The 21478-nt window shown below is 47.4% G+C and overlaps 1 protein-coding gene across 2 annotated transcripts; it reads left to right on the forward strand.

Annotated features, from left to right (window-relative positions):
* Positions 1–1497: 1497 nt before the first annotated feature.
* Kctd7 (potassium channel tetramerisation domain containing 7) lies at positions 1498–18639 on the forward strand. Of its 2 annotated transcripts, none has more exons than XM_006504401.4 (4): positions 1498–8746; positions 11497–11743; positions 15191–15369; positions 15751–18636. In XM_006504401.4, the coding sequence occupies exons 2-4, from the start codon at positions 11655–11657 to the stop codon at positions 16125–16127; spliced, it is 645 nt and encodes a 214-aa protein (XP_006504464.1). In that variant the 5' UTR covers positions 1498–8746; positions 11497–11654; the 3' UTR covers positions 16128–18636. The 2 variants fall into 2 exon arrangements, with proteins under 2 accessions (XP_006504464.1, NP_766097.1); NM_172509.4 differs by having other exon boundaries at positions 8403–8746; positions 11574–11743; positions 15751–18639.
* Positions 18640–21478: the final 2839 nt, after the last annotated feature.

Genomic DNA, 21478 nt, shown 5'->3' on the forward strand with positions numbered 1-21478 from the left:
TGCATGGCCTCATGCTCAGTCACCTAGGGACATTTTCTGTAACTTATTTCAGAGGCCTGCTGCCATTCATTTATGAGTCCTGTTCCAGTTGGTTCTGGCGTCCTGTGTCTAAGGTCAAAGATGCTACTTTTTTGCCGTAAGTCATTATTGTGGAACACAGAATAGCGGAGATAATACATAGTAACCACAAGTATCGATTATGTTTCCTCTGCCAGGTACAGGGCAAGATATTTTATGTGGCGTTCCGGTTTCACATCTGCAGCCGGTTTGGTCATATCCGCGTCACTAACTAAAGTCCCTTCTGCCCTGTCACTCAGCCAGACACATAAAGGTCACTCTCTTTCCGTCCGTGCATATACAAGAATACAAGACCTTTGATCCCACCGTCAAATATTTGTTGAATTTATCCATTTAACCTCCAGCTCCTCTGTCCCAACCCTAATCAAAGACTTCGCCCTCTGTGAAGACACCATTACAGTAAATAATCTCAGCAGACGCACCAGTCCCACTCTTGCCCTGGCCTCCTCTCCTTGGGAGTGGAGACCACCATCTCCTGCGATCCAGCCCCAGTTCTCGGCTCCATCCCTCCATAGGCCTCTGTACATTGTTTCTTTCCCTAGGATGTCTTCCCCTCTGCTCCTGACCTGGTAGCTGCCTCTCTGTCCTGAGGTCTCTGCAAGTCCAGTGTCCTCTGGAAGATTCTCCTAGCTCTTCTTCTAAAACCAGACACCTGTGCTAGTTTCCTTTGCATTGCTGTGACCAAGATAGTTGAGAGAAACAACTTCATAGGAAGAAAAGCTGCTTGTGGCTTACAGTCCATCACGGAGGGAAGGCGAGGGAAAGTGGCTGTCGCGTCTGGTTGCCCAGGAAGCAGAGTGGTCATGGTTTGACAGGGAAATGTTAGTGATCCCCCAAAACACACCCAGGAGTCGATCTGATGCAACTCACAGCAGGGTCTTTATTCTAGTCAAGCTCCCACAACGTACCACCGTCACACAGGACAGTTTTGGTGTGTGTGGGAGCCCTGAATGTCTATCGGGGCAAGGCTTTATTGTAAGCAGCAAGCAGGGAATACGTGTGCAAGCATCCAATTGGAAAGTTGCTGTGGCCTTTGACAAAATTGGCTAGTGCTGGGAGTTAGATCATAAACTTAACTTCTGCTCCCTCTGCATTGGTGGTCGTTAGGTCTCATTTTGTAGACCAAGGTAAACTACACTGTGTAGTCCAGGCTAACCCCAAAATTGTAGCAACCCTTCTGCCAGGATTTTAGATGTGAGCCACCATGCCTGGCTCTGGTCTAAGAATATATTTCTTTTTTTTTTTTTTTTTTTTTTTTTGGTTTTTCGAGACAGGGTTTCTCTGTGTAGCCCTGGCTGTCCTGGAACTCACTTTGTAGACCAGGCTGGCCTTGAACTCAGAAATCCGCCTGCCTCTGCCTCCCTAGTACTGAGATTAAAGGCATGCGCCACCACGCCCGGCTAAGAATATATTTCTTGAGCTTCATGAAGAAAGGCAATTCTTTTCCAAATGATAAAAGATATTCTTTTCTGCACTTTATTTATTGTTCATTTATTTGTTTGTTTTTCAAGGCACAGTTATTCTGTGGAGCCCTGGCTGTCCGGGAATTCACTCTGTAGACCAGGCTGGCCTTGAATTTATAGATTCGCCTGCCTCTACCTCCCCAGTGTTAGAATTGAAGGCTCGTGCCACCTCTGCCCGGCTTATCTATTTATTTAATTTATTTTTCTTTTTTAAAAGATTTATTTATTTATTTTATGTATATGAGTACACTGTGAGCCACCATGTGGTTGCTGGGATTTGAACTCAGGACTTTTGGAAAAGCAGTCACATGTGTGTGCTGTGTGAAAGGAGACCAGAAGAGGGTGTCAGCTGGAGCCACTGTGAGGGTCCTGGGAACTGAACTTGGGTTCTGTGCAAGAAAAGCAAGTATTAATAAGGAGTAGAGCCTTTCTCTAATCTTCTTATTTTGAGAAAGGGTCTCACGTAGCCTAAGCTGGCCTTGAATTCATGATACACCTTGTTTAGCTTCCCAAGTGATGGAATTAGAGGCATGTATTGCTATACAGGCAAAACACCCGTACACTTAAAACCTAAGATCTGTTTTTAAAAATAAGACGATAAAGAATGCAAGGAGAAAATAACATACAGCCCTTCTGTATTACATCCGATAACCAGCCATTCTGAGAAGGATCGCCTAGAGCGCCTCAAGAACCAGGGCCAGGGCAAACCGCTTTGCCCGGAGCTGGAGCCTGAACGATGGAGCTCGGGGTGGATGCTGTGCTGAGACCCACGTCTGTCAAGATCATGAATAAGTTCAAGGAAATCAAGCATCCTACGCAAAGTCGCCCATTGAGTAAGTGTTGTGGGTGGGGTGCGAATGCAGTGGCCTGGACCCAGAGCCAGGTCTTAATGACCTGCCAGTGACCATCACTACTCAGTCATTACCTGCCAATCAGCATCTTTCCACAGGAGCTTTTCTGTTAACTCGTCATTAGTACTCATGGGAACTTCTTAAATACCACCCTGGACTCAGTCATTTCTCAGGCACGATTGCGTCCTAAGGACTCCAGGTAGATTAAAGTCCTTAGGACTTTAATGTAAACCCTTATTTCACGAAGTCACAAGGCTTCTAGTATTCACTACCAAAAACAGGCTGGTAGGGAATTGGTTAGGCAGGGCATTCTTTTTTCCTTAAAATCTGGCTTGGTTTTTGTTGTTGCTTTGAGTCCTTTTGTTTTTATTTATTTTCAATTTGTAGGCATGTGTGTGTGTGTGGTGTATGTATGTACATATGTACGATGCTTATATAAGACTTGTGTTTAATATTTTTTACTTTTGATTTTGTGAGGTGGTCTGGGGCTTACCCTGGCCTCCAGCTATGGGATGATTTTGAACACTTCCCTCGGCCTCCCAAGTGCTAGGAGCTCACTCCCATACCTGGCCCTATCTTCTTAGAAAAATAAATAAGTGTGTCTCATCCACTCCAGAGTTATTACTAAGAATCTAGAGTTGGTCGATTTTCACAGCATAGCCACTGTTTGGTGTTACGTAGTGTAGAATTCTGACCTTGTGGTCTGGCTCTGATAGGAAAAGCCTAAAGTGCCCTCTGCTGGCCAAGCATGGAATGACTGCCGAATCTGAAAAACTTTTGCCATAGGAAAGAATTATGAACAAATGGAAGTTCTGTCCACTTTGGACCCAGTGAGTAAAGGCAGCTAAGGTCACGCCTGGCAGCTTGAGGTCTATCCCAGGAACCCACATGCTGGGAAAACCGACTCCTACGCGTTGTCCTTTGGGCCTCAAATACACAGACTACGTAAGAAAAAAAATACATGAAAATATTATTTTTAAAAAGAGAAAGTGGGGTTGGAGCTATGGCCTGGTGATGAAGAACACTTGTTGTGCCTGGCAGTGGTGGCGCACGCCTCTAATCCCAGCACTTGTGAGGCAGAGGCAGGTGGATTTCTGAGTTCGAGGCCAGCCTGGTCTACAGAATGAGTTGCAGGACAGCCAGGGCTACACAGAGAAACCCTGCCCCCAAAAAACAAAACAAAACAAAAGAACACTTGTTGCCTTTGGGTAGAACTTGGGTGCAGTTCTTAGCACACACATTGTATGTGTAACTCCAGTTCTGGGGGAATCCACTACTTTCTGCTCAACTCTTCTGGTAATAGGCAGGCATTTAGTGCATGTACACACACGCACACACACACACACACACACACACACATGCTTATGTGCACTTACGACATTCATACATATAAGTCTTTTAAACTTTTAAAAAATAACAAGGAGAAGGTTTTTTCTACAAAATGTCCCCCGCAGTGGGGTTATTATTATTATTATTATTATTATTAAGCTGGATGTGATGGTGCACACTTGAAATACCAGTACTTCAGACTTGGAGGCAGGGGGATCAGGAGTTTAAGGTCTCTTTGGGTTGCATAAGAGCATGAAGAGCCATCCTGGGCTACACGAGACTCTACTATAAACAAACAAAGACCATTTTTTAAAGTTTTTATTTATATGTATTGCCTGCATCTCTGTTTGTGTACCATGTGAGTGTCTGGTACCCAAAGAGGCAAGAAGAGGGTGTCGGGTCCCCTGGGACTGGAGTTAACAGATGGGTTTTAATCCACCAAGTGGGTGCTGGGAATTGACTCCCAATCTTCTGGAGGAGCGGTCTGTGCTCTTAACTGCTGAGCCAGCTCTCCAGTCCCAAAACATGGATGAAGGGGGTTGGGGGAACCCAAAAGATTGAATTCTCTAATCCTACAGGTGAGCTCTGTCCCTATGGTTTTGAATAGTGTCATTGGCATGCCTATGTAAGTATAATACTTTCATCTCTTCTCCTCTCTCTCTCTCTCTCTCTCTCTCTCTCTCTCTCTCTCTCTCTCTCTCTCTCTCTCTGCCTGGTTATCTTTTTTAAAGCTATGATCTCATGTATCCCAGGCTAGCACTGAATTTTCTAGGTAGCTGAGGACCACCTTGAACTGCTAATCCTAATCCTCCTGCCTCAAAGGCTGGGGATACAAGACACATGAGGACCCACCCTGCTCAACATATTTTCTAATGACTTACTACTTAAACGTATCCTTTTGAGTAACGATTAGCACTATTGATGCCATCGGGACTTGGCTCCTTATTGGTCTTCCCCACTAGATAATTGCAATGTGAATCCAGAACGAGGCAGAAGCTCATGTATATAAGTCAGATGGAGCTGGTTTGGGCTGAGATTTCCATCCCTTTTCTCCCCAGCGGTGGTAAATGTTGGCCAGAAAACCACATCTGGCTGGCCACACATACTCATTTCTTGTCTGTGGTTGCTTTCTTGCTACAATGACAGAAACCAAAAGGCTTGCCAAGTCTGAAGATTTTACTCTGTGGCTCTGGGCAGAAAGGGCTGGCTAACCTACGCTCTTGCTTGTTTAATCCTATATTGCCTCAGGAGTAGTAGTGCCTCAAGCCTTACATTTTCCAGCCAACTAAAAGGATTCAGCGGAATTCAGTTGCAAACGTCAGAACTTCAGAGCTGGTAAATCAGGCGCGATGGTGTATCCTCGGGGGATGCAGACAGGGCCATTAGAAGTTCAAACTCATCCGGGGTTGCCTAGGGAGCTCCAGGTCAATCTGGGATATGTGAGTGAGACCCATTCTCAGGTTAAAATAGAGATTGGAAGCACAGCTCAGCAGAGCACTTGCTGCTTTTCCAGAGGACCTGAGTTCAGGTCCTAGCCCCAAGTCAAATGGCTCACAACCACCTGGAATCCGACCCTCTCTTTTGGCCTCTGCTGGTACCCATATACAGGTCCAGAAGCACCCAGAGACGCATAAAGAAAAATAAAATCAGGAGAGTAAATAGCAACTGAGTGAGCACATGAGGTTCCTTTCTTTAAAAAAAAAAAAAAAAAAAGTTTCCTTTGGGTAGAGTTGGCAAAAAGATTAACTCAGCGCCTAATTTCAGGGTTTGGTGTCATGTGACATAATTCTTTGGTGGAGTTCCAAGGTATCACAGCCTCTATTCTCTGAGATTTCTGCATCTTCATGTGCTGCCTAGCCCATCCTCAGAGGCCCCCTACTCTTCTGCAGCTGCCCTGCGAACTGGCTGGAAGTTATTCCCAGAGTGGTGCGGTTGGTAACTGCATGCTGCCAGCGAGTGGCCCTCCTTCCCAGACCTCCCCCTTTATCCCTTCCTACTTTCCCAGCAGCCCTCATCCCAGGCTGCTGACCTTGGAGTTCCTAAGCTGTATAAACGAAACCAAATGGGAAAGTGCATTCCTAAAGGAAATTCTTGGCAGAAGTAGAAGAAAGCTCCAGCACAGAAAACTGATTACAGGGGGCTGGAGAGATGGCTCAGTGGTTAAGAGCACTTGCTGATCTTCTAGAGAACCTGAATTCTGATCCAAGCACCCACATTGGCCAACTTAGAACCTCCTGTATTTAGCTCCAGCTCCAGGGGATCTGAGGCCCTCTTCTGGATGCCCTCACACACAAAACCCAGACTCACATCTCTGTCCTCATTTCGTCTCCTTCTTCTTTGTGTCAAAGTCCTGGTTGATTCCACACAGGCGAATCACTTGAGTATCTGCCTTAGCCTACCCCAGTTCCCTTCACCGCGGAAGGCAACAGAATGAATGACTGAGCCATCTTAACTGCCTCCTCTTGACAGTGTTCTGTTTCAGGGGCTTAGAAAGGCGTTCAGTTGCTGTTCAAAATCTGAAAGTCATCTTGGATTCTAGGACCAGCAGAGGCTCACAGAATAGACACCCACCCACCACTCCATAGGAAAAATTATCTGTGATACTGAGGCCGCACCTGGAGTAGGAATTATCCTAATCAGCTTGAAAGGATTTCTTTGGACCAACTTACAGAATCAAAACCAAGACAACCCACATCTTGACTAGTGCATAGCCTCTGCCTCAATCTGTCATCTACTTAAGCCTAAAGTTCATCTGATAATTGGCATGACCATTTCCTCTTCGCAGTGTGGGCCATGTTGATTAAATCTCTGATTTTCTCTTTTAAGTGGTTTATTGGGACAGGTAACAAAAGCCTATTGGAGCTGTGGAAAGATGCGGGGCTTCTTCTGAAGGAACCTCCCCCAACAGAGGTCACACAGTCGATGCGTGACTGAGACGTGCTGCATCAAATGGGTCATCTGACTAGCTGGGAAGAGCCTTCTGGGAGTGCCTGTTTCTGTCTGTGTCCTGGTGCAGAGGTGATGACGTTATCATGGAGAGGGTCATCTAGAATTGCGGGTATGGCTTCTTTTTCTCTGTCCAGTTGAAAGAATGACCAAGCAGGAAAGGCGAGGACTCGGCAGTCAGCCAAGCTTTATTGAAGTCACATACAGCAAAACACAGATTCCCTGCCAGGGGAGAAGATATTCAGAAATCCAGTTCAAAAGGAGGGCTTGAGCCTTTTGGTGGTGTACTCTCCATCCACTTATTTTTGAATGGCTAATTTAAACAAATAGGAGGCATCTGATAAAGCCACAGCTTTGCGCGTACGCATGTGTGGGCAGGTCAGATGGAGAAGAGGAGCCCTGTTTGGGAGTGGGGTTTTCTCTTTTCTCATCTGTGGTTATTTAATTTTTTTCATTTTTAGCGTTTGTTTTTAGCAGTCTCATGTAACCCAATTTGGACTCACAATGTTATGAAGCTGAAGCTGGCCTTGACTTCCAAGTACTGATATTGCAGCGTGAGTCACCATACTCAGTTCCGTTATTATTTATTATTATTATTTATTATACTAGAGACAAGAGTTGAATTCTCAGAAATCCTTCTAACCTCTCAAGTCGCTGCAATTAAAGGTATTTGCAACCAAGGTTTTCCTTCCTGTGTGAGTCCACGGAAAAAGCGCTAGCACAGCAGCCATGTCCTTGCCAGCCATTGGTGTTGCAGTGCTCAATTTCTATTACACAGCAGGTGCCCTCAGCCCTCCACAACACATCCTCAAGGACAGCCTGCTTAGGCCTTTTTTCACTGGCCCGCTGCTATGGAGACAAACCAGCCAGTCCTGGGCCCTTTCCCAGGACACATGGACCGGGATGATAAAGTGGAGTGGCCTGGAGCTTCGCGCCTGCTAGTCAGAAAGCCAATGAAAGCAGGACCACGGTGCTGCCCCTATGAGCGGGCTTCCTGCCAATCAGGGGCGGAGGCCAGCGAGGACACAGCCAATAGCAGGAGCAATTGGGTGGTCTGTCCTTTCGGGAACCGCGCCGGGGGACCAGCGCTGTCGTTGAACGTCGGAAGTGCAGAACGCGTGCCCTTTAGGTGGCCTATAAGAATGGGACTGATCGGCAAGCCGTTGTCAGTTGTCACTCTAGTTTGAGACCTCGATGGTTGGATCAGACCTTTAACCGTCATAGCGGAGCTAATCGGACACTGCCAGTAGTAGGAGGCGACCGGGTGAGGCCAGAGATGCTACCTGCGCTGTGGTTGCTATGCGCAGAGAGCCGCTTCCCTAGATAAGTGGCCTGGACCAAGGGAGGTAGCGCTCCCGTTAGTTAGATAGCCAATCAGAATGGAACAAACCCAACCAGACGTGTTTACCCTATAATTGGACAATGCTCTTGCCAATCATAGCAGGAGTTCATGAAACCTCGGCCAATAGCAAGAAGCGCCTGGTTCCGATTTGCAGCGCAGGGTCCACGCGGTGGTTGCTGATCGAGGTCGTCAGTGGGCGATCACCTCCCCTCGGCCAAACCCTGGAGCAGACAGGCGTCGCTCGCGCTTGTCAGCCAAGAGCCAATCAGAATTGGGTAGGCCTGTAGCCACTACGGCTTAAGGCCGAATTGTTTGTTCTGTGATTGGGCGAACCTCCTGACAATCAGGGCGGAGCCAGCGAAGATTCGGCCAATGGCTGGAGGCAGCCAGGTCAGACCAGCGACTAACTGTAGGCGCGTTGGTCGTTAGACTGTTGGAGGGCAGCACAGGACATCCTAACTGCTTGCAGGTCCTCGGCGTCTAGCGCCCGCCGGCGGCCCATCTCGTCATGTCAGGCACTGCTTGGCTTTAGTTCTTCAGGCCTCCGCCCACCCGCCTACCCGAAGCCGCGCCCACCGCCCAGAGCCAGAGGGATGGTGGTAGTCACCGGGCGGGAGCCAGACAGCCGTCACTCGGACGGTGCCATGTCCAGCTCCGAAGCCGAAGACGACTTCCTGGAGCCGGCCACTCCTACGGCCACGCAAGCGGGGCACGGGCTGCCCCTGCTGCCCCAGGAGGTACCTGGATCGAGCGATGGGGGAAGGGAGGGCTGATGGGAAGCGAGGGAGAGACTGGTGCTTGCAGAGCTGACCTTGGGCGGAGAGCCTCCCAAGGAGCTATCCACCCCTGATGCCACTCCTACACTAGGTGTATCCTCCCTGCCCCGAGTCACCTGCACTCCAAGTCCCTTCTTCCCGTACTACCAGATGTCAGTTCCATTCCTGTATTTCATGTCACCTTTATCAACTAGACGAGGACTCAACACATAGCATGTTCCATACAATCCAAAGGAGGACCTGGGTTATCCAGGTGTATCCTCCAGCTGCCGGGGGAGTGGCATTAGAAACTACCTGCAGTTAACCTATCTGGTGCCTTGGTATGATTTAAGAAAAGGACACACCTGAGTGGACCAATTCTCATCCAGGTGCCGTTATGCAGTGAACAATCTCCATTACCACATGGGGTAATTTTATTTGCTAGATGGACAAGAGTGAACGGTAGAGGATTTGGGGTCAAGAAAGCAGCGAGAGCAAGGACATGCAGGAGATAAATTCGGGAAATAGGAGGGCAATGGTGAGTTGAACTCAGAGCAGAGATGATGGAGGGATTAGGGGCTTCATTTATCAGTTGCTGTATTGTGCTATGGAGTGGCTTCGTTAGTAGCCCTTCCTGTGTGTGACACTTTGCACCTGAACTGACCCTGGAGATGGATAGGAAGATGAATACAGATGTAGAGATGGATAGGAAGATGGATACAGATGTGGAGACTCGACAATCTGAGGGGGCTGGCTTGAGTGAGGCTCTCCGGCAGCTGACAGTATTGTGGTAGGGTTAGAATCCCCGAATTGCCAGCATCGTGGGAAACTTGTGAACATAAGCAAAATTCTAGACATAACTCTGCAGTCAGGGAAAAGGGCCAACACGGCGGTGACACTTTTTTTTGTGCACTGTCATTGGGCAGAAGTTGTGGTTTGAGTGACAGGACACACAATCCCACAGACTGTAGGCCAGCTGTCCAGTCCCGGCCTCCTGTGAGTCACATCCCTCCCTGTGAGTTCTAGGACTCTTTTCCCTGACTTTTTTTGTTTCGCATATGGAGCAAAGAAGTACATTAGTGGGTGCTGCCTTTTAGAAAGAACTCCAGAAGTGCAAAGCATTACACCTAAGTGACATCTGAGTCTTAGCGTATACCTAAAGTGGGCTTAGCATTTCTGCAGAAATGTGAAAGGCATTTTGCACCGTGAGAGTAAGAGTTGAATTTTTGGGCTTGGTGGTACACACCTCCAATTCCAAAGGCAGAGGCAGCAGATAAATGTGAGTTCCAGGCCAGCTTGGTCTATGTAGTGAGTTCCAGGAGAGCCCGAGCTACACAGAGAAACTCTGTCTCAAAATAATAATAATAATAATAATAATAATAATAATAATAATAATAATAATAGAGTTGAGCTCATACTTAGAATTGTAAATTTTGTGCATTTAATTCACTGATATTTTGTGAATTTTAGTCTCTACTGTAAGGCAAGTCTCAGGTACGTTTTATCTCATCTATTTTTGTCTTTTTTTTTTTTAATGAGGCAGGGTCTCTCTAGGTTGCCCACGTTGGCCTGGAGCTCACTCTATACTATGGAGTTCACTAGTCTAGAACTCAGAGAGTCTCCTGATTCTGCCTCTCAATGGCTGGGATCAAAGGAGTGCACCACCATGCACAGTGGAGTCTTTTTTTCCCCCCTAAACAAAGGATGTGTGGAAATTTGGGGAAAGGACTATTTAGATAACTACAAAGACTTTAGACTTTCACCACGGCCAGAGAGATGTAACATTGGGGGGGGGGGAATCTAGGATAAAATTTACCCTGAGATTTAGTTTAGTTTTAGTTCATCTGGAGTCAGCTGGTTGGAACTGGGACTTGAGGTTCTCCAGGCTAATAACCTTTACTGTTATTTTCCCGTCCTCACTTAGTCCTTGTGACCAAAACCTTGGGTGACGTGGAGACTAATCAATCGATATAAATTGAATGGGAGAGAATGGGGTGAGGTAGAGAGCGATGGTTGGTGCTGAGTGTGAAGCTCTGCGGTAGAGCTCCAGCATAGCACCTGCCAGGCTCTGGATAAGAGGAAGGCAGTGAGGAGTGGGTACCTCGATGCAGTCACAAAGAGCTTTTGGTCTCTGTTCACAACAGGCAAGCACACATGCTCTCCCTGCCTTTGGGATGCTTGGCACCTAGGAAAATGGGTTGGCAGGAAATGGTTGCCATTGTATGGAGCTAGGTGCTGTCATTGAGGAGAGTGTAGTGAAGGAATAAGGGGGGAATATGTACGGGATTCTTTCTTGGACGTGAGATGGAGGGAAGAGCCGTAGTGGTCATGGAATAGAGATGGAATGGACCCATGCTGCCAACTGTGTGGTGCCTTGGTGTAATTTAGGGTTGGACACACACCTGGGTGGACAGACAAAAGTGTCATCCAGGTGTTTACACAGTGAACAACCTACACACCACCACGTGTGGCAGTTTCATTTGCTAGCTGGGCGGGAGGAGAGCATTAAGAACATCTGTGGCCAAAAAGCCAGCATGAGTAAGGACTTAAAGGTGAGATGTTCAAAAAGGAGTAAAAGACAATGAAAGCTGGTAGAGGTTGGAGGGTTGGGGTGAAGAGACACCCCATTTAAGGGCTATCAGGTCGAATGAGTAGGACTTGGTGATGGATGCTTAAGGAAAGCGGGGTGGGGGGTGTCCCCTAGTTTGGGATGACTGATTGTGATCTGTCAGACCTAGGCAGACTGACTTGGAGGAGCCCAGATCTTGCTGCCTGTGCCAGTCTGAACGCTGTGGTGGTTCCTTTCCAGTTTCCTGAAGTCGTCCCCTTGAACATTGGAGGGGCTCACTTTACCACGCGCTTGTCTACTCTGCGGCGCTATGAAGACACCATGCTGGCTGCCATGTTCAGCGGGCGGCATTACATCCCTACAGACTCCGAGGGCCGGTACTTCATCGATCGAGATGGCACACACTTTGGGTATGTCTGTCTCTTCCTCTGCGATCAGCTCCGTAGTCATAGCCAGCAAGTAGCCTGGGATTGGGTCTTGGGCATTCCACAGTACCAGAGGAGATAGCCTAATGGTGGAATTTAATAAATATTCTTACTGAATTGTTATTAAGATGCTTAAGTTGTTTTACCCCAGGTAAAAACAGCAAGAGAAATTGTTTGAGTTCTTTGGTTTGGTTTGGTTTTTTTTGAGCTAGGGTTTCTGTGTAGACTGTCCTGGAATTTACTTTGTAGCCCAGGCTGATCTCAAACTCAGACATCCACCTGCCTGCTGAGTGCTGGGACTAAAGGTGTGCGCCACCACAGCCCAGCAAGAGAAAGTCTAATACTGGCAGGGTTTGATAAAACTCTTCCCACCCAGTGCAGTTTGAGAGTTGGAGAATCATTATCTGTATGGAGAGGAACACACTTGGAGTCAGGAGAATGTCGGAAAACCGTCCTGGAGAAAACCTTTACATTGAGATACTTGGATTCAATAATACCATGCAGGTTGGGCGTGGTGGTGCTCTCGGTGGAAACGGGGGATTGCAAGTATTTCTAGGCTGGCTTGGGCTATGTAGCCAGCAAGACTCTGGGTCAACACTCCCAACAAACAACAAAAGCTACTGCAGCCCGGAGGGGCCGGGGTGCATGGTGACGGTTCTGAGGCTCACAGTGACTTTCAGCAGACACCGTGAGGATGGGCTGATGCCGGATTGCTGCTCCTGCATTTTGCTAAGAAAACCTTAAAAAACAAGGGTAGCAAGGGCTGTGGTGGTTCGAGTCCCTTCAGAGGCAGGAGCAGAGGCAGGTGGATCTCTGAGTTTAAGGCCAGCCTGGTCTATGGAGCGAGTTCTAGGACAACCAGGGCTACATACAAAGAAATTGTCTTGAAAAAAACAAACAAACAAGCAAACAAACAAAACAAAACAAAACAAAAATCAAACTTGTATGTTAGTGGGATTTTAACAGCAATAATAACAACGCACACACACACAAACCCACAGTCTGATATGTACCTATCCTAAAGAAATGGATGTGATTATTACACCTTCCCATGAAAATGCTTCTGGCAAACTTATTAAAATTTTTATGCCTTAATTTCATCACGGGTTTTTTTTGTTACGATTTATTTTTTATTTATATGTGCATATCACTTGTGTGCGTGAGGCCCGAATGGGATGTTGAATCTCCTAAAGCTGGAACCACAAGCAGTTGTGAGCTGTTGATGTGGATGCTGGGAACTGAACTGTGTCCTCTGGAAGTCCAGCAAGTTCTCTTAACCACTGAGCCATCCCTCTAGCCCTCAGTTTCCTTGTTGACATGAAAAATAAGTGTGGCTGTCTAGTGGGCGTATCAGTGATGGTTAAGGAAAGAGCTTGTGTGTGACCCCGGGAAGGTCAGATCTTCAAAGCACATGGCTAGAATCCTCTGCTCCTTCAGTCTCTCCTTCGAGATGACTAGAGGATCGATCTAGCTTTTGACCTTGAACCAGTGACCAGAGAGACAGAGACTTCAATCGATGTATATGTCTTTGTGTTGACCTCCAAGTAAGAGTGCCCACAAGGGTCATTTTTATCCTTACAAAGGCGCCTCTAGCGATATAATTTGTTTTGCAGAGTCTGGTTTTCCCCAGTGGGCTATCAGCTGCCTCTGATGGTGAGAAAACAGAGTGTCACATCACTCTGTGGAACTATAAAAAGATTTTTTTGTTTGCAGGCCATTTGGGGAGGGAAGTGCTGGCCCCAGCTGGCATCTCCCATAGCGCTCTTAGCTGGGCCTTGCCCGGGCTTTTGCTTGTCAGAGCTCATAAGGGTTTATTGAACATCTCAGAGGACTGACTTTAAAGGGGTGGGCGTGGGCTGGAAAGGCGGCTGAGAGGCTCAGTGTGTTTACTGCTCTTGTAGAAGACCTGAGTTCAGGTCAATTGGCTCTCAACCACCTGTAACTTCAGCTCCAGGAAAGCCAATACTTCTAACTTCCACTGAGTGCCTGTATTCTTAGGCACACACCCAAACATAATGAAAAATAATTTAAAAATCCTTAAAGGGGTTGTAGGGAGGGAGAACAGGATCCAATCCAAATTGAGGCTTAGATGCCACTGTCTGCTGGTCTGTATACTGGTATAGTAGTCTGCTACTGGTATAGTAGCATTTAGACTTAGACTACTGGACTGCAATAGTCTGTGGCTTATCAGCGGTAGTTAGAGTTTTTCAAAAATTTAGGGTATAAGGTCAGGGAAATTGGAAGGTACACACATTTCTCTGCTGTTGTAGCTCATACAGACTTGTCTACCATCCTGGGGGCTGCTTGGGTCTGGGGAGAGGAATGGGGGTCTTCATTGTGCAGCTGGCATTGTTTGCTTCAGTGAAGTGAGGACAGTGGTGGTTGTCAGCTCAGAGTGAGTTATGTCTGGACCTGAGCCTGTGCCAACTGTGGCTCCTCCAACAGAGGTTTTCCATAACCTTATAGATCCCACTTGGGCCACATTTATAGACTGGAGCTAAGAGAAAAACCTGCCTTATAATGTCATTAAGAGGACCAAATGGGTGGTGTATGGTTAGTGGCTAGATTAATGCTTAGTGTTAGCTGTTGTTGCTTTATGGCTTAGATGAATTATTGATGGAACAGATAGATCTAGGGGTTTCCTCCCTCTCTACCCATAACCGCTGACAATAGGCCTGATTGTTACCCCCGGCACTAAAGAGTTTGAAGAGGATTAGAAAGACTGTACTTTCCATGTGTGGCTTTACTTAGCTGAGACGCCAGCTAATGTTAGCTCTTGCAGTTTGGTATTTTGTCTTCCCAGACAGCTATAGAATGATAGTGACGGTAGCAATGTGGAATGGGTAGAATGTGTTTGCTACTATTGGAAGTGTGAGGTTATAGCTATTCCATTATCTGTGTACTTAGGACTGAACATTTCTTTTTTTTTTTTTTTTTTTTTGTTTTTTTGTTTTTCGAGACAGGGTTTCTCTGTGTAGCCCTGGCTGTCCTGGAACTCACTTTGTAGACCAGGCTGGCCTCAAACTCAGAAATCCACCTGCCTCTGCCTCCCGAGTGCTAGGATTAAAGGCATATGCCACCATGCCCAGCTTGAATTTACATTTTTGTTGTTGTTTGTTTTGTTTTGATTGAGACAGAGTGTCCCTATGTAGACTAGGCTGGCCTTGAACTCACAGCCCCACCTGCCTCTGCCTCCTGAATTTGCCACCATACCCAGCTTAATTTTCTTTTAACCATATGAAGTAATTTTTTTAAAAAAATCTTTCACTTTATACTTGAGAACACTGATAGACACAAAGGTCCAGTTCATTTGGCCAAAGTTATAGTTAGGGATATGGCCCACATTCTGTGTTCTAACCTCTTTAATAACCCTCCCATCCCATCCCACCACTTGGTCCATAGCTGCTTCTCACCTTTTTCTTCTCTGCATAGAGATGTGCTGAACTTCCTGCGTTCAGGGGACCTGCCCCCCAGGGAGCATGTGCGAGCTGTGCACAAGGAGGCCCAGTACTATGCCATCGGGCCCCTCCTGGAGCAGCTGGAGAACATGCAGCCACTGAAGGGCGAGAAGGTGCGCCAGGCCTTCCTGGGACTCATGCCCTATTACAAAGGTGAGGGGCCAGCTGCCTTCCATCCGGGGGAGGGGTGATGAGGCATCATTTAGTTCCTAGGCCTTTCTCAGAAGTGGGTGAAACAGCGTTCATCCATATTAGGAGAAAATGTCCCCTCTTTCAGTGACAATGGGACTTTTCAAGTTGAGAAAGCTATCTCCCATATACTCCCACTTTCATCCTGTGGGGACTTCCTTGCTTTGGCAAACCGTGGTCCTTATTGAAGTGTGTCCTTCTTGAGTCTATGGAGTCCCTTGTGAAATCTGCCTCCTCCTCCTCCCTCTGCATCCTGTCACTGGATGTGTGTCCCTGTGTCTGTCTGTCTCACTCCTCTCCTGTTCCAACTCTGTCCATTAATGGCTGCTTTGTTAAACTCTGTAGACCACTTGGAGCGGATTGTGGAGATTGCCCGGCTTCGCGCAGTACAGCGGAAGGCCCGCTTTGCCAAGCTCAAAGTCTGTGTCTTCAAGGAAGAGATGCCCATCACCCCCTATGAGTGTCCGCTCCTCAACTCCCTTCGCTTTGAGCGGAGTGAGAGTGATGGACAGCTCTTTGAGCACCACTGTGAAGTGGACGTGTCTTTTGGGCCCTGGGAGGCCGTGGCTGATGTATACGACCTCTTGCACTGCCTGGTCACTGACCTCTCAGCCCAGGGCCTCACGGTGGACCACCAGTGTATCGGGGTGTGTGACAAGCACCTTGTCAACCATTACTACTGCAAACGCCCCATCTATGAGTTCAAAATCACGTGGTGGTGAGTTGTCCTCAGAAGCAAGAGTACCACGAAGGAGGATGTTCGTCCTCTTGGGTGACTCTGGGAGTCTGATCCCCACAGGGGCTGCTGACTGTCCCAGAAGCCGCTGAGTTGAGAGGACAGAGCGCGGAGGCACAGATGCAGAGAGAGAGGCCCAGGCGCTTGCTGCAGTCTCCCTGGCTCGTGGCTCTTGGGGACTCGGTCTGCTCTCACCTGATTTTCTCTTCAAGGCCTGGCAGTCTTCACTGGAAGCCACAAGATCTAGCAAGGATGTCGCTGGGAGTCCAGAGAGCTTTTGATACCTTCTTGATGCCCTGCAGGAAAGCTCCTGCCTGTCCCTGACGCAGATAGCATCACTGCCTCACATTGTTTGAACCTTCCCATGTGTGTCCGGCGGGATAAAGAGTGAGCTAGGGGTTTCGCCCAAACATCTGCCCTGTATCCCTGGCCAAAGAAGAAAGCCTGTATCTCTTCCCAGTGTGCTCCTTGGTCTTCCAGTGACTTGCAGTACCTTGTCTTACGATGTAGAAAGATATGTCCCATGTTCCCAGAACATGCCTGTCACCTTCTCTTGGAGATTAACCATAGCTGCCAAAGCCGTGTACCATGTTGGGCCTTAGAAAAACCACATTGTTTACAGCCCTGCCCCGGGGCTTTGGCTTCTCCCTTCTTTGCAGGGTTACCCTTTCACAGGGCTGGAATGTTAAGTTCTAAAGGTTCTCTCTGAAGATCCCCCAAGTCAGGCAGACAAGGAGCCCGGACCCTCTTGATATGTAGGATCCCTCTCAGATGTCAAGAACACAGGGCCTTGCTGCGGAGTCTTATGTGGGGAGCCAGTGTGGTAAACCTCTCTGGAAGGGGTGCTCTCTTTCTTTGATAGTTTTTATTCAGGGTGGTGGGGACTTGCTCTGCAGTCAGGGACAGGATATAACCTGTAACCCCTAAAGAGAGAGCTGTTTAGCGTTCCTCTGAGAGCATTGCATGTCCAGGCTGCACTATGGCTTCTATGTAGTCATGGGTGTCCTTGAATGATAATTTTTTTAATGAAACTTTTTTTTAAAAAAATGTAAGGAATTGTTAAGGACAGCATTGCCAAGCTCAGTCCTGTAGGATCAGAGTGGTGCAGTCTGAGGGATAGAAGGCCTGGGGCTTCTGGCTCTGAGCTAAATTCCTCTGGGCAGCTGGAGGGCAGTGACTCTCCTGGGCTCTCGTGGAAACACGCAATTTTGAACATGTGTCTCACTCTGAGTGTAACAGAGAGGCTGAGGTCTGGCAGGGATGGCAGGGATGAGGGGCAGTCATTATCCAGGACACCTGCTCTCTCTGTTCTCCTCAGCAAACAGCCACATCATCTGAGGTGCTGATGTCCCTGCTTGAAGCTTAGTCCAGCACTGTGGCTCTGGCCTTGTTTCAGCAAAGATGTTCCTTATTTCAACCGATTTTTTTTTTAATTTTTAATTTTTATTTTTCGGACAGGGTCTTATGTAGCCCAGGCTGGCCTCATGTTAGCCGTAGTGCTAAGGGTAACCTTATACTCTTGCCCTTCCTGCTCTACCTCCGAGGCTCTGGGGGACACAGGCATGTCCCGCCTCCCCTAGCTCTTATGTTCACTGTCTGGAGAGCTAGTGAAGTACACTGTTCAGGATGATGCCCACGTGGGTAGAAAGCAGACAATTAAGCCCGGGGCAGTTAGCCTGGGGCTCTCGACTTCCTGCTCTAGAATATTGCAATGCTTGGAAAATTAGAGCCCACAAATATAAGACAGAAAATTGTATCAGCTCAAAAACCGGGCCCAGACTGCTTGCTGAAGGTTGAAAGATGCTGGGTAAAGATGCCATCTTTGTGACTTGCTGGAGATACTGTTTTTCTGTTCCCCTTTTTATTCTCAGGATGATATAGTTTGTACCATTGTGGCAAGAGAGAGCTCTAGGCTGCTGGAGCAGGCAGGGGTGGGATACAAGATAGCCAGCTCAGCAATCCCCCCCCTTTTTTTTAGATAGTTGACTTGATATTTATGGTATTAGGGATCAAACCATGTACTGAATCTTCTTGTGTGGTTTTGTTTTTTTTTTTTTTAAATAACAAAACCCTTTGCATTTTTAAGCCAGCGACTTGTCCACCGTCTTGCAGCACAGAAACTTTTCTTTGTACTACAAAATATGTTTATTATAATTCTAATTCTCCCTTGACTAGTAAAATAGAACTATGAAATAAAGCAATATATATTGGGATCTGGGATGTGGTTCCATGGTAGAATATCAACCTAGTGTGCACGAGGCGCTGGGTTCCCTCTTCAGCACCACCAAAAACCAAGTATGTCCAAGTGTATCTTTGCTACTTGGACTCTCTCCTCACTAGCCTTCTCTTCCCTCTTGGAACTTCTCTTAAATGGAATAAAAGAATTCATAGCCTGTTTTGGCTCTCTCACGAGAAGCCAAGGCCAAGTCTGAAATGCACTGTTGAATGTGGTGGCTGGGGGTGACTTCTGAATAAAAGGGTCATATCTGTGGGAAGTAGTTTGGCCTGTTTGATCCTTTTTCCGGTTGCAATTGCCCAGGCCCTGATCAAAAGACTTGTGAGGAAAAGCTTCTTGACTCACAGGAAATACCTTCTCACAAGTATGTGTGTGTCCTGTCAATCAACACCTCTTGTCTGGCTTGCGCCCACAACCCTTGAGTTCACCTCCTCTTTTCCTTTGGGCATCTTTTCTCCTGGGAGACACGTTTGCTCACTTGTTGGGGAAAAGATTTTGATAGCAGCACATGGTGTAACATTAGCCACAGCAGAACGCAATGCAAAGTAAAACATAGAGTGGAAACAGGAAGACAGAGGGCAAGAGAGCTATCCTGGAAGACAGCACATCCCAGGGGGAGGAATTCCCTGTTACTGATGTAAGTAGGGGAACCATCACCATCCATACCCTACCTCTGTGTGTTCACCTGGCTGTTGTATACCCAACCATGAAAGCCAGCCATGGTGGAACCTCTTGTTCTCTATTGCGGCTTAGGCTGTTTGGGAACTGAGTGCTCAGTCCCAGGCTGATCGAGTTCTGAGTTGCTTCATGGAGGACTAACAGACCCTCAGGAGACAGAGCAAGCGCAGGAGATGGGGTATGGGGAGTTTATTGGTGTGTGATCCCAGACTGAAATGAACCTTAAATAAAAACTCCACCAGCCGGGCAGTGCTGGTGCACACCCTTAATCCCAGCCCTCAAGAGGCAGAGGCTGTCAGATCTCTTGAGTTTCAGAGGGGAGAGAGTGGGTGTGGGAGGTCAGCTGGGCCCATCGTCTTCATTTGCATAAATTTGGCTTTTTAGTACAAAGCACAACATGTCCTGTGTTCAGTAACATACCTCTTTGTGAGTAATCTTGCACATGGAGCCCCAGCTCCACCAGACATTAAAGTCAAGACCTAGAACCTTGGTGACAAGATTACTGACTTATGACATCCCTCCTTTGCTGGCAAGTATGCCTTGATCACTGCTTTAAATCTGGTGTTTGGAGAGGCCACAATAAAATAATAAACCTGGGGCTGGAGAAATGGTTCAATGGTTAAGAGCACTGGCGGCTCTTTTAGAAGTCCGGAGTTCAGTTCCCAGCAACCACGTGGTGGCTTGAAACCATTTGTAATGGGATCTGATGCCCTCTTCTGGTGTGCATGAAAACAGAGCACTTTTACACATAAATCAATCTTTAGAGAAAATCCTAGCTCTTCCTGGAAACCAGCGCTGGACTTGTGGACTTGAGAGGAGACTCAGTGGCCCTGAGAAGGCCCTTATGGAGTGTCCCCTCCCATTCGTTGAAAGTGCCCTGGGGGGGTCTCTAACAGAAATCCTTCTGACCTACTCACCACTTTCTGAGTAAGGGAGAAAGAGTGGTTCTAAGCATGCATGAGCCTCAGTAGTGATGACCAAGGCCCCTACAGAAATGGGTACAATTTACCACCACCCTGCCACCCACACAGTGGAGTGTGGCCACCGCCCTGGCTAAGCTCATCTGGACAGTCTTAGAGTCACTTTCCAGGACTGACTACACAGGTGAGCTCTGAGGTTCCCAGTTTGCAAAAAGCTACTACTGCAGGGGTTCTCAATCTGTGGGGCGCGGCCCCCTTAGACTGCTCAGATAGTTAATGTTATAAATCCTAACTAGAATTACATAATTACAGTTATGAAGTAGCAACAAAAGTAATGTTATGGCTGGGGAATCACCCCAATATGAGGAACTGTGTTTGTATTAAAGGGTTGCAGCTTTAGAAAGGTTAAGAACCTTCCTGAATGGGCTAGTCGATTCCCTTAAGTCTCTGATTAGTCTGACTCTTCACAAAAAGTTGTGCTCACCCTTGCTGAGTGCTTTCCCTGACCCACTGATGCTAACACGTTACCCATAGGAAATGACCGTCTAGAAATGTAGTCTCCGGGCTGGTGAGATGGCTCAGTGGGTAAGAGCACCCGACTGCTCTTCCGAAGGTCTGGAGTTCAAATCCCAGCAACCACATGGTGGCTCACAACCATCTGTAACAAGATCTGACGCCCTCTTCTGGAGTGTCTGAAGACAGCTACAGTGTACTTACATATAATAAATAAATAAGTCTTTAAAAAAAAAAAAAAAGAAAAGAAATGTAGTCTCCCAGGTCAACCCAAACAGCAGAGCCCAGGATCAGGTTGGAGCAGTGATTGCCTTCGCTCCCCCTTGTACAGATCAATAGTTACCCTGCCTAGAAGACTTGAAGCACACAGACTCTAGGAAATGGCAGGACAGCGTCTTTAGGTAAGCATCCATGGTCCTAGCTACTTAGGAAGCTAAGGTCGGGGGATTGTTGATTCCAAGAGTTTTGAGGCTAGCTTGGGATACCAAACCAGCAATGTTTGCCTTTTTAACTTTTTAGCGTAGAAAATGTGGTTCACTCCAGAATAATTTGAGGCCCATTCAAGGGTGACAGTGGACAGTGACCAAAGGGACCATTGTAGAGGAAAACAGAATGGCCGGAGACAAATATCTTAGGTCACTCTGTAGACCAGGCTAGACTCAGAGGCCTACCAGCCTCTGCCTCCCAAGTACTGGGATTGGAAGTACATGCAGTATGCTTGGATGTTTTCTTCTTTTCAAGATTTCTATGTGTATGAGCGTTCTGTCTGTACCATGTGTGTACCAGCCAGGTACAAAGTATCTGAGACTGAAGTTACAGATGGTCTTGAGTTGCCTTGTGTGTGCTCAATAGCAAACCTGGCTTTTCTGGAAGACCATCCTATGCTTCTAACCATGGAGGGATCTTTTTTCCAGCCCCCCTCTGTGATGGTTTGCATATGCTCAGCCCAGGGACTGGCACTATTAGAAGGTATGACCCTGTTGGAGTAGG

This window comes from Mus musculus, chromosome 5 (assembly GCF_000001635.26).
Source record: "Mus musculus strain C57BL/6J chromosome 5, GRCm38.p6 C57BL/6J".
Taxonomy (NCBI): Eukaryota; Metazoa; Chordata; class Mammalia; order Rodentia; family Muridae; genus Mus; species Mus musculus.

Bases quoted from the DNA above. Each gene is read 5' to 3' on its own strand.
- Kctd7 (NM_172509.4), top strand. From the start codon at position 8,603: ATGGTGGTAGTCACCGGGCGGGAGCCAGACAGCCGTCACTCGGACGGT. The intron at 11,744-15,190 runs GTATGTCTGTCT...TTCTCTGCATAG, and splicing joins CGAGATGGCACACACTTTGG to AGATGTGCTGAACTTCCTGC. The intron at 15,370-15,750 runs GTGAGGGGCCAG...TAAACTCTGTAG, and splicing joins ACTCATGCCCTATTACAAAG to ACCACTTGGAGCGGATTGTG.